Below are 12,786 nucleotides of genomic sequence, written 5' to 3'. Positions count from 1 at the left end.
AAGCCATGCTTAGTTTAGCATGGCTTAGTTTAGCATAAACGCAGCTCAGTGCAGCACAACAGCAAAATGACTGGGAGGAGTAGTCACAATCTCCTTTCCAGGGCTCTGTGCTAAGCCATGTGTCACTTAGTGCAATGTGCAAACCAGGCCACTGTATTCTTCTAAGAAACTGCCTCCCACCTTTATCACCACTGTATGAAAAGCAGCAACACAAAATGAATAAAATAAGATGCAAAAAAGAGGATTTTAGCTGCAAGCATAATCTACAATGGCCATTTAATAAACCAAGTACATCATGCTCCTTCATTCTGATTGCAAGTGTTCTAATGCAAAATGAACACACAGTGGTAAAAATTAATGCTGACAAAGACAAACAAAAAAGAGGAAATTTGTCAAGTAACTGTCAGAGAAGAAAATAATGTACAAATATTGTCATTGTATCCAACTAAGTCCTAGACTCATTGAAAGAAATGAGTGAGTCATGACCTCTGATTTCAACTCTGCGTAGGAATGAGTTGAATACAGCCCTTGATTACGGTGCTTTGTTTTGGTAAAAGATGTTTCATCCAGCATCTCTTTTCCTTTTTAGGAACATATCAGAGCAGATAAAAAACAAGTTACTGAAGTCAAGACAACATAGCAAGGTATTTTCAGAGACTTCAAAGTATCTATGGAATTTCCATCCTAGTAATCAGAAACTGAAAAAAGAGCAAAGGCGATACAATGAGATGCTGCAAAAAGTGTATTTATCTGATTGGATTTCACCTGACCAAGTACTGAAAGAGGGGAGAAGAGGGAAGAAAGAGGCCCAGAAGTGAAATCAAAATCTCTCATTTCCAAACCCATTTCAACTCCCATTTTCCAAAGCAATCCAGAAAAGTACTTACCTCTTTCAAATTGATTATATCTTCATTGCTTACAAGTGTAATTGGGATGGTGATGTTTGCAGTCTTGTTACCATAAGGAGTATCCTAGAAAAAGGACACTCATAATGCATCTGCTTTACTGAACCAATCTCTACTTCAAAGTCTATCAAAACATTCTGTCTTATCCCTAGGCCCATACTACATATTACTGCAGATTAATAGTGGCAGATCTGGATCAAGGTATGCAACCAGAGCTGTAGCTAGTGATCTTGCGCCCCTCGCAGAACAGTCCAGACTGCGTCCCCTAGTCAGACAAATTAGCTCTTCTTTCTGCCTCTCCTCCAACCCCACCCCATTCAATTCACTCTCTATTTAAAACCATTTCTTATGAGGCAATATTCAGTATCTAAATTTATGGACATATTTTTAAGCCCTACCATCACCTGCGTCCCTGGTGGGGGCCCACCTCGCCACCCCCTAGCTACAGCCCTGTATGCAACCAGTCCAGGATGGCACCCACCTGAAAAATCAGGTGTGCAGCTTGTGGTCAGTCCTGGACTCATTGCTGTCTGGAGAGGCGCAAGTGCCTGGCAGTGCCCAGGAGTGCTTTTTATGAGTGTCATTTTGTACACCAGCTTTTTGTCTGTCGCCATCACCCATATAATAGTTTCCCTCTTCAATTCTCACCATCAATATCAGCAAAAAGGAAAGGGTATGTATGATGATGGCCACCAAAATATAGAACTACTTTACAACTGACTGAAGTCTTGCCCCTTCAATCCTAACCCTAGATTAAGATTTGGTAGGGCCCTCAGGAGCCAAATAAAATTGGGCAAGTTCTAGATTACTGTCAGATGGCCATCTCAGATTCAAAAAGGGGGAAAACACCGCCACCTTAATGAAATCCACAGTAATGCGACAAAGACAACCACCACAATTTAAGCAAAACATTTTTCATGCAAAAGCAGCCATGTCTATTAGAACTTACTATGCCAGTGTCACTGGCAATGAGCAGCATTTTAGCACCAAGTTTCTGAGCGATCTCTGCCTTTTCTACAAAAGTGCAGTTTCCTCTCGACACAACGATTGCTTTGTCCTTGACAGTTTCATGAGTGGCATCCGAGGGACTGCAAAGCAATTTGGGGGTCAAGATCTCCAGTCTTGTATATGTCTAAGATGCAGAAGGAAAATATTTTTTAATATTTAAACTTGGAAGTGCAAGATAATTCTGTAATATAGCTGAAGCAGTTAATCTAACAGCCTTATTATTTACTGAAAACAGATAGAATAAAGATCATGACAATATGAAGCTGAAAAGTCATTAGCAAAGAAACTGTACTTCCAGACACCTTAGTGGTTTAGTTTAATATTGTATTTACTGTACCACTCAGGCTGCTGGCATGGGATACTGTTTCTATGTGTTTTCCCCACGTTAACACTCCTAGTCCAGCATCCAGACTAGTCATCAGTTTGCAGCAAGTTTCATTTACCAGGGGAATTTTTGCAACTATTGTCTGAAACCATTCTACTTTTTCAGGCCTCAAAACCACTTCATTCTCACTACATTTTGTTGCACACATAGATTTAGTCTTACTTCAAGGGCCTTTTCTGGCACACCCATACCATACATGGCATAGTCTAGATAGAAAGATTGTGCCATTAGGATGTGAATGATTGTGACATATTTTCCCAAGGAAAAGTCACTTGATTCTTAGGAAATACAAGAGTATAATTACTTACAACGTTATTTAAGGCACTAGGAAGGGAGGTCCACTCAGAGTTATAATATATGCAGTAGTCCTTTGTTAACAGAGGATTATCGATCTGAATTGCATGCAAGATTCCTTGACCGGCGCTGACCTATAATTGAAAAAGATTTTTTCCATTAACCACTTTAAAATACGAATGAAAATGCTGACTAGCATCATTTTGAAAGGGTTTTAGATTATGCAATGCCAAATCATTTCTTATAAAAGCATAATACTAGGATCCCAATACTAGGAACACAGCAGGGCCTTTCAGAGCATTTTCATACAGCTCAGATTTTCCCCCCAGAACTGAAAGATTAATATGTTAAGAACATGAGGGAAAGGGACTCTAACATGGGCATGTGCTTGATCAACAACATATTAAAAACTATGAAATTTGCATAAGCCTAACACATATTTACTGATACAGTGGTACCTTGGTTTATGAACTTAATCCGTTCTGGAAGTCCGTTCTTAAACCAAAGCATGCTTTCCCATAGCAGTGGGGGACTCAATTTACAAAGGGAACACACTCAACAGGAAGCGGAACATGTTCTGCTTCCAAGGCAAAGTTCACAAACCAAAACACCTACTTCCGGGTTTGCAGTGTTCTTAATCCAACTGGTAGACCAGCGTATTTGTTCCAGAATCAGTGTTACATGTTCAGATTGTCCTGCCCCAGTCAACAACTGGCCAGCTGCAATTTCTGAACCGTTTCTACACCAGCTGCAGTTTCTGAACCATTTTCTAAGGCAGCCCAACATATAGTAGTGCATTGCAGTAGTTCCTTGTTGGGACCATAAAATCCTGGATTATTAAGCGTGATCTTCATGTACCTATGCTCCTGCCTTGGTGTGAGATGGAAACCAACCAGCAAGACAAGGTTAACCAGAGCTTCCCATTACGCGTAAACCAGGAACTACTGTTAAGGGCTTCTAAACAAAGATAACTTTAAACCATGCTTTGTAATCCTGGCTTGTTTAGAAGCCATTAACCATAGTTTCCTGGTCCAAACATAACAGGAAACTATGGTCAACTGCAGCTTCCAGGCTTGCGCAAAGGTGCATGGAACTTGAACATACCCTTGTTTAAGAAGCAAGGATTTGATAGGCCAAACACAGCTTGCACAAGAGATGAAATGAAAACAGTACCAACAGTATTAGTCATGGGTAGGTAAACTAAGGCCCGGGGGCCAGATCTGGCCCAATCGCCTTCTAAATCCGCCTTGCGGATGGTCCGGGAATCAGTGTGTTTTTACATGAGTAGAATGTGTGCTTTTATTTAAAATGCATCTCTGGGTTATTTGTGGAGCATAGGAATTCTCCACACACACCCCCAACGCTTTATTGGCCGAGGGAGCCGGCGTACAGCTTACGGGTCATGTGGCCAGCATGACTAAGCCGCTTCTGGTGAACCAGAGCAGCACACAGAAACACCGTTTACCTTCCTGACGGAGCGGTACCTATTTATCTACTTGCACTTTGAAGTGCTTTCGAACTGCTAAGTTGGCAGGAGCAGGGACCAAGCAACGGGAGCTCACCCCATCGCGGGGATTCGAACCGCCGACCTTCTGATTGGCAAGTCCTAGGTTCTGTGGCTTAACCCACAGCGCCACCCGCGTCCCCAATAACAATACTTAGCAAGGATCAATTGCCTCATACTGATTTGCAGAGTATTTGAAAAGCTTCAGCAAACACTTATGTAATACTTCAGAATCAAGTGTGAAAACATTCATATTTCTAGCACTCATCCAAGGACAGAATTACATGTTACAACAAAGAATGCGTGTAATGAAAAAGCAACAACTGCTGCTTCTCAGAGAAAGTATTCCTCCCAATGGTACTTTTCGCTAGAAGCAGCAGCTGCAGCTCAGAAACAGAAAAATAGTACTCCTGAAACCTTTCACCTGCAACTCCCCCCTAACCTCTCACTCCCAAACAAGATTCCAGACATGCATTTGTGAGGATACACCTAACTTTACAACCCTATAGTGGGGAGGGGTTGTGGGGAAATGAAGGTTGGGGAAAGGGTTAAGCTTCTCCTCCCACCTCTTCTCCGAATTGTCCCTTTGCAGTTATCAAAGCTTTTTAACATAGAAATCTGATGTAACACAGTTCTTCCTCAATCCCACTCATGGAAGAATGTTAACAGAATTCACTGTGCAGGTCTCTTTACCTCAAACGGAGTCTACATATCTGAGCAGGAAGCACTTAGGTTCATCTGGACAAGTAGATATTTTTAGCAAGCTGCTACGGATGTCTGCACAAGAACTTTTATTGATTGTTGATTGAACGTATGTACAGAAAAGATCACAATATATAAAATCAAAATAAGAACAATAGCCCAATAACACTCCTCCAAAAAGAGCCATATTTTAAAAGGGTATAGGATGTCAATCAGGTCAACCAAAGCCCTGGTTAAAAAGGAACATTATTGCATGGTGCCTAAAGGTGTATAATGAAGGCGCCAGGCGAACTTTTCTGGGGAGGGCATTCCACAGACAGGGAGCCACTGCAGAGAAGGCCTGTTCTCGTGTTGCCAGCCTCTGAACCTCTCGAGGAGGCGGCACATGAAGAAGGGCCTCAGAAGATGATCTCAGGGTCCAGGCAGGTTCATATGGAAAGAGGCGGAACACTGTGATGGAAACCAGAGTGCACGGAAACGCCATTTACCTTCCTGTCGCGGCAGTACCTATTTATCTGCTGGCACTGGCATGCTTTCGAACTGCTAGGTTGGCAGGAGCTGGGACAGAGCAATGGGAGCTCACTGCGTTGCAGGGATTCGAACTGCCAACCTTCTGATCGGCAAGCCCCAAAGGCTCAGTGGTTTAGACATAACACAGGAATAAAGGAACCTTCCTTATATAGTCAGACCACTAGTAAAAAGGTAAAGGACCCCTGGACGGTTAAGTCCAGTCAAAGGCGACTATGGGGTTGCGGTGCTCATCTTGCTTTCTTCCTCAGGACAACCTGGGAAGTAGGCTAGGCTAAGAGATAGTCTCCACATTCCTAGTCCAGCTCTCAAACCATTATACTATGCTGGTTCCAGCATGCCTCCTTTAACTATTATACCATACTCAAAATCTGAGTTGTTAAAGCTTGATACCCACAATATCTATTTTTCAATGAGCAATTCAGCAATGAGTAGAATCATCTAAGTTTTGGAGTGCATTGTCAGCCATATGCTGATGACACACAGCACTACTTAGAATAAAGGAATCTTAGAATTGTAGAGTTTGAAGGGACCCCAAGGCTAATCTAGTCCAACCCATCTGCAATGCAGGAATCTCAACTAGAACATACATGACAGCCTCTTCTCAAAAACCTCCATGGAAGGAGAATCCACCACCTCTCATGGACAGCTGTTCCACTGTCAAACAACTCTTACTAAGAGAAAGCTCTTCCTGATGTTTTACTTCTCCTTTACATCTGTAGGTGTAGAATGGGATGTGCTGGACTGTTTTCTTGCCTGGACTGGATGAGAGCCAACAAACTGAAGCTCAATCCAGATAAGACAGAGGCACTGTTAGTAGGGGGTTCCCTAGACCATCTGAATGGGATGTTGCTTGTTTTTGATTGGTTTGCACTCCCTCTGCAGGAGCAAGTCCATAGCTTGGGGTTATTTCAGGATCCCTTGAGGATCAGGTGACCTCGGTGGCATGGAGTGCCTTCCATCAGCTTTGGCTGGTAGCCCAAGCTGCACCATCCGGAGAGGGATAACCTAACTTCTGTCATCTATACTCTAGTAATGTCTAGGTTAGATTTCTGTAACTTCTTATATGTGGGGCTGCCTCTGAAGATGGTTCTGAAATTTCAGTGGCCAGGTTGCTCTCCGGGACAAAATAGTTTGAGCATAGAACACCAATCCTGGCCCAACTGCACTGGCTTCCAATTTCTGGGCCCAAATCAAAGTGCTACTTTTGACCTAGAAAGCCTTAAATGACTCAGGACACAATACATCAAGGACCCCATATGAACCAACCTGGACTCTACAATCATCAACTGTGCTGCACAAGAAGTCCGGCTGGTGGCAACATTAGAAAGGGTCTTTTCTGCGTTGGCTCCTCACTTGTAGAATGCTCTCCCTAGGGAGGCTTGCCTGGCACCTTCATTACATATCTTTAGATGCTAGGTGAATACATTCTTTTCCCCCAGGTCTTTGGCTAAGTAAACAACCTTAAAGTGTGTGTGGTGTTATTGTTATTACCTTATGTGTTTTTGTGTCTTTACACTGTAAAGCACAGTGCGATCCTCAGTTATTATTATTATTATTATTAGTTAAAGGGTGCTGAAGAAATCTAACTAACAAATAAATCATTTATTTAAAACTGTGATTGCAAATACAAATCTAGGCCTGGTAACAATCTAAGAGCCATTGCATCACATTAATAGTACAACCTCGGTTGGGATGATAAAGTCTCAAGCATAATTCTCAATGCCTGCAGTTACCAAAGGCAGGGAGCAAGTTTAGCTCCCAAACTTAATGGTGTGAATTGCACCCTTTGACTTTCCCTCACAAAATTGAAAGCGGGGGGTGGGGGGGAGTGCTTTAAGCACTTTTCTAAGGGGAGGGGGAATGCTGTACTTGGGGACATTTGGGGGGAGGCAAGGATAAATCTTGACCTGCATCCTGGACTTGCGGTTATCCCGACAGCCACTGAATGAGATCATGCCAGGATGTGTACATACACACACATATACAGTGGACGCTCGGGTTGTAAACACGATCCGTGCGGGAGCTGCGTTCGCAACCCGCAGTGTCACGTCTGCGCACGCGCAGGTTGCAATTTAGCGCTTCTGCGCATGCACAAGCGCAAAACCCGGAAGTAAACTGTTCCGGTACATCCAGGTTCAGCACAGTGCGCAACCCGAAAACGCACAACCCATAGCGTCTGTAACCCGAGGTATGACTGTACACACCTACAGCAAACGTCTACACAGAGACCCATCATTACCTCCTGGAATCTTTGATTGACATAACCAAGTCCTACCTACTAGAACTGGAGGCATTTTGTGAATTCATAGGAACAGCCAGGTTGAAAAAAAAAATCCATCTCCCATCAGATCTCTGTGGTTCCCAACATGGGGCACACGCCCCACAGGGGGGCAATTTGATTTTTAAGGGGGGCAATTCAAGAATGAGTTATTAACAGTGAATGGCCTTCTAGGCGTCCTCCACGCTAACAGGAGCTCGCTTTTTGAATAATAAGAATAATATGTCACGGGAGGGGGAGCTATCAGGATTTTAGAGGTGCTGAGGTGAGGCATGGCCAAAAAAAGGTTTGGGAACCACTGATTCGAATTCCACATTCAGTTCCTAATCCGGTGCCCCTGGAGGAGGGAGGCAAGCCGGGAGCGCCGGCAATGGCCACGGTACCGGTTTGCTCCTCACCCCGACCTACCAATAGCCATGGAGGTTTCTTTTTTCTGCCCACCCCTCAGATCTACCCCCAGCCATAGCTTCGTTAGTCCCGGGCTGTGATTCTGTTTACGTGGCAAAGCATTTGAGAAGAACCCGGTATCACAAACACACACACACGGGATGGAGCCCCTTGCCCCTCAGAAACGCCCCTCGCTAGGAAAGCTTCCCCATGTTTCCCTCAGGAAGCCGCCCCGACCGCCACCCCGGGGCACGCCGGAGAAGCGCGACGGGCGCCCGGTGCTTCGGAGGCCCGCTTCCGGGCCCAGGCAAACCCCTTACCAGCGGGAGGAGCAGGCCCCAAAGGGCGGCCCCGAGCAGCCGGGCGGCCCCCATCCTCCTTCCTCGACTCCTCGCCGCCGCCGCCGGCGGGTCTGGAAACGGGTCTTCTTCCCCCGCAAGCACCTTGCGGCCCTTCTCCTCCGCGCCTCTCTTTCTCTTAACTCACAAACAGACCCACACGAAATCACGCCCCGGTTTCTCTCGTCGTATCCGCGAGGCCGGCCGCCCTCCTCCGCTTCTCCTTTCGTTTTGCCCGGCCGTCTTGAAGCGGCGAGTCCCAAACGGGTCGCCTTTTTCTGGGCGGGATTTCGCCGCGGCGAGAGGCGGCCCGCCTGAGGGGAAGCCCAAGATGTCTCAAAGGTCTTTCTCGGGCAGCCCTCGAGGCCTTTGGGCAGCGGGGGGGGGGGGGGAGAGAGAGAGAGAGACGGCTGCTTATTTTTGAGGGCCCGGGGGTTGGCGGCTGTCGGGTAGGGAAATGTGGCGAGTTTGAGCGGCCGACGGTTCTCTGAGCATATTCAGGATTCGTCGCGGGGTTCCTGCGCCTGTTCAGAGTTGCCCAAAAGCCAAAACAACACACGCCTAATACCGAAGTGAAATATACTCAGAGTCGCAAAGTGATTTCATGCTCTTTATTCAGCTCATAGTGGTGAGGAGGAATGAATGAATGTCCCCTCAAAGTATCGGCTTTATATACTCAGTACATAACACCCCTCCCCTCTAAGTTCCAGTCCTGCCCGGGAGGTCGCATTCATAGTCCTCAAGGTACGCTGGCGGCCTACGTGTGCATTGCGGCCTGGGGTGTTCCCTGGTCCGGGGTTCAGGTTCTGGCTCGTGTTCCAAGGATGCTGGCTGTGATGGGCCTGTTTGGTCTGGCGCAACCGGCTCGCTCAGTCGTGGTTCTGGTTCCGGTGTCCTTTTGGCCTCACGGGTCCTCTCTGTATTTACTGATTCTGCCTCTCCTGCTGGCCCCTCCTGCTCTATGGGCCTCACTGCCCCACTGTTGCCTTGGGACTCCTCTGACCTGTCCTCCTCCTCCTGGTTTTCTCCCCGGGAATCGTCGCCGTATCTGGTCGCAGTGGTGGCACCAGCATTGCCCCCCATCCGTTAGCACCTCATACGACACGGGGCCAGTGACCCTGGTGACTGTGGCGGGTACCCATGCAGGGCCTGCCCCAAAATTCTTTGCGTACACTGGGTCCTGGGCCTCGAAGGTCCGGGGGTTCCTGCCTTCCCCCATCACTACCTCATCCTGAGCCCTATCGGGGTGAAGGCGGTCCAATCTGATTGCAAGGCGCCGACCCATTAGTAGTTCAGCGGGGCTCCGGCCAGTCGTTGAGCTGGGGGTGCTGTGCTGTGCTAGGAGGAATGTGGCAAGGCGGTACTCCCAATCCCCTTGCGTCATGCGGCGAAGGGTGTCCTTGGTGGTCCGCAGCATGCGTTCTGCTTGGCCATTGGTGGCAGGGTGGAATGGCGCCGAACGGATGTGGCGGATGGCGTTCTGCGCTGTGAAGGTTTGGAATTCTCCTGACGTAAATGCAGTCCCGTTGTCTGAGACGAGAGTGTCAGGGAGCCCGTGGGTTGCAAACAGCCTGCGTAGTACCCGGATGGCTGCGGACGTAGAAGTGGATGGTACCAGTGCGACTTCCAGCCATTTGGTGTAGGAGTCCACCACTATGAAGAATGTTTTCCCCTGAAAGGGGCCAGTGAAGTCCACATGCAGGCGTGACCATGGTGCTGGACTGACTCCCAGGACTGGACTGGGGCCCTTGGGGGATCTGGGCGGGATTCTTGGCAGGCCTGGCAGTGTTTGACCCAGGCCTCTATCTCTCCGTCGATCCCTGGCCACCACACATAACTCCTGGCAAGGGCCTTCATTCTTACTACCCCTGGGTGTGTCTCGTGTAGGGCTGTGAGGACCCTTTTGCGGAGGGGCTGGGGAACAACGACCCTGCTTCCCCATAACAGGCACCCCTTGTGGGCCAACAGTTCATGTTTGCGGGTTGTGTAGCCGGCGAATTCTGGCCCGGGGCTGCTGCTGGGCCATCCCCTCCACACCCAGTCCAGGACCCGGGAGATGACCCTATCTTTCTTGGAATGGTGTGCAACTTCTTGTGCCTGAATGGGGCGGTCGGGAAGCAGCTCCAGGCTCATAACCTCTTGTGCAGGTGCTGGGTCGGGGCCTGTTTCCGGTAGTGGTAGCCTGCTGAGGGCATCCGCATGGCCCATCGCCTTCCCCAGGCGGTGAATCAGTGCATACTGGTAGCTGGCAAGGAAAATTGACCACCTGAGGACGTGAGAAGACAGCACTTGGGGTCTGCTTTTCGGGGGCAAACAAGCCTAGCAATGGCTTGTGGTCAGTCACCACGGTGAAGTGCCGCCCGTACAAGAAATCATGGAATTTTTTTACTCCCTTCACGATTGCCAGACCCTCCTTGTCTATTTGCGAGTAGTTCCGCTCGGTTGCGTTGAGTGTCTGGGAAAAGTATGCCACCGGTACCTCTCTTCCATCTGGGAGTTGGTGTCCCAGGACAGCACCAATGCCATAGGGCGAGGCGTCGCATGCTAGCACCACCGACAGCCTCTCGTCGAAGTGTGCCAAGACCGAGTTTGAGACAAGCAAGTCCTTGACTGCCTGGAATGCGGCCTCCTGGCGCTGGCCCCACACCCAAGGGGCCCGCTTGTCCAGGAGTCTGTGTAGGGGCTCCGCTACCGCCGCCTTGTGGGGAAGGAAGGAATGGTAAAAGTTCAATAGTCCCAAGAAGGCCTGAAGTTCAGTCTTGTTCTTGGGCGCTGGGGCATCACAAATGGCCCGTACCTTGTCCCCAGTCGGGTGGACCCCTTCTGCGTCCACCATAAATCCCAGAAAGTCCACCTGAGGCACTCCTAGTAGACATTTTTCCCGCTTCACCTTGAGACCCGCCATCTGGAAACGGTGCAGAACGGTGCGGAGGCGGTCCTCAAACTCCTCTGGTGTGGGCCCGGCAATCAACACATCATCGAAGAAGGGGGTGACGCCAGGAATCCCTTTAAGGAGAGAGTCCATTAGATTCTGGAATATGCCTGGTGCCACGCTGACACCGAATTGCAGCCGCTTTACCCTGAACGCTCCTCTGTGCGTCACAATCGTCTGTGCCTCTGCTGTGGCCTCATCTACTGGCAGCTGTTGATATGCTTGGGCCAAGTCTAGCTTGCCAAAAATTTTCGACCCAGCCAGGGTGGCAAGTACATGGCTGACCACTGGCACTGGGTATGCATGGGCTGTGAGGGCCTTGTTTATGGTACATTTGTAGTCTGCGCAGATGCGGACCGAACCATTAGGCTCCAGCACTCCTTGCTCCACGAGTCGGTCCAATTCCTCGTCTATACGGGGTTTCAGGGCGAACGGGACCCGGCGGGCCTTGAGCCTGACCGGTCGTACTGCGGGGTCAAGCTGTAGAGCAATGGGGGGGCCTGTATACTGTCCCAATTTCCCATCAAAAACCCCCGGAAATTCCTTGCATATGGCGTCCACGTCCACTTGGAAGCTCGTGTGGTTCACCCCGGTGACGGCTAGCCCCAGTGGTCCAAACCATGCCAATCCCAGTAAGCTAATGTAGGGGCCCTTGACCACAAGCAAGTCCAGTTGCCGCGTCCGGCCTCGGTATTGCACCCTGAAGGTCCCCACCCCCATTGTGGGGACCTTATGTTTCTGGAAGTCCCGGAGGGTGAATGGGGCCGGCCTGAGTTTGGGACCTCCAGTAGGACACAGTTTCCTTAAGGTCCTTGCCGAGATTATGGGTAGAGTTGAACCCGTGTCAAGCTCCATGCGGCATGGGGCCCCCTCTATCTGTACCTCTACATAAATTTTCTCTACGTTGGGGTGGGGCAACTGGTATACCTGGAAGTCCGTGAGCTCCGTCGAGTTGCCTTGGTGTGTTGGGCCCCGGGACCTGGGGCTCTTGGATTGGTCATCTGATGCCTGGCGTCAGGTGGGCCAAGCCCAACACACCCGGGCGATGTGTCCCAATTTTCTGCACTGCCTGCACTCTGCGTTGCGGAAACGGCAGGTCCTCCTCTTGTGACTTTCTCCACAGCTTGCGCAGTTCCCTCCTTCTCGTCGAGGCAGCTGTGGTATATGGGCTGCTTGAGTGCACTGCTGTACTCGGTGCACCTCCTCCCTGTTGGATCCTGAGTCGTCGGTGAGGTCTTCGTGGTGGACCCTCGGTTGGGATGGCTGGCTCGGCCGTGCCTCTTGCGTCGACCTCTCGGCAGCTTCCGTTGCCAGGGCCTCCTCCAGAGCGACCTGGAACGTTAGGTTCTTCTTAGCGTAGAGGCGTCGTTGCAGCTTCTCATCCTTCAGGCCACCGACGAGGCGGTCACGAAGCATGTTCTCCAGCTCTGAGAAGTTGCAGAACCGGGCAGCTTGGTGGAGAGAGTTATGGTTTCCCCAGGGGCTTGCCGCTTTGCGTAGAAGGCATTTCGACGAGCCACCA

General features: G+C 49.2%; 1 protein-coding gene across 6 annotated transcripts in view; it reads right to left on the bottom strand.

Moving 5' to 3' along the window:
• Window positions 1–12,786, bottom strand: part of SPPL2A (signal peptide peptidase like 2A) — a 41,843-nt gene that overhangs the window by 28,113 nt on the left and 944 nt on the right. For 4 of the 6 annotated variants that reach the window (XR_014541663.1, XR_014541664.1, XM_083586676.1 and 1 more), the window contains exons 1-4: window positions 8,315–8,901; window positions 2,607–2,726; window positions 1,855–2,037; window positions 888–971 (exon numbers count right to left, since the gene is read on the bottom strand). Coding sequence is in view for 4 of the 6 variants with exons in the window: in XM_083586676.1 (XP_083442802.1) it covers window positions 888–971; window positions 1,855–2,037; window positions 2,607–2,726; window positions 8,315–8,368 (441 nt within the window). In the remaining 2 variants the exon portion in view is untranslated. Of the gene's footprint in view, window positions 1–887; window positions 972–1,854; window positions 2,038–2,606; window positions 2,727–8,314; window positions 8,902–12,786 lie in introns of those variants that run through there. The other 2 variants (XM_083586677.1, XM_083586679.1) reach the window with 1 other exon arrangement.

This window comes from Podarcis filfolensis, assembly GCF_964270895.1.
Source record: "Podarcis filfolensis genome assembly, chromosome: 14".
NCBI lineage: Eukaryota > Metazoa > Chordata > Lepidosauria > Squamata > Lacertidae > Podarcis > Podarcis filfolensis.
This window is presented reverse-complemented; position numbering and strand designations above follow the sequence as displayed.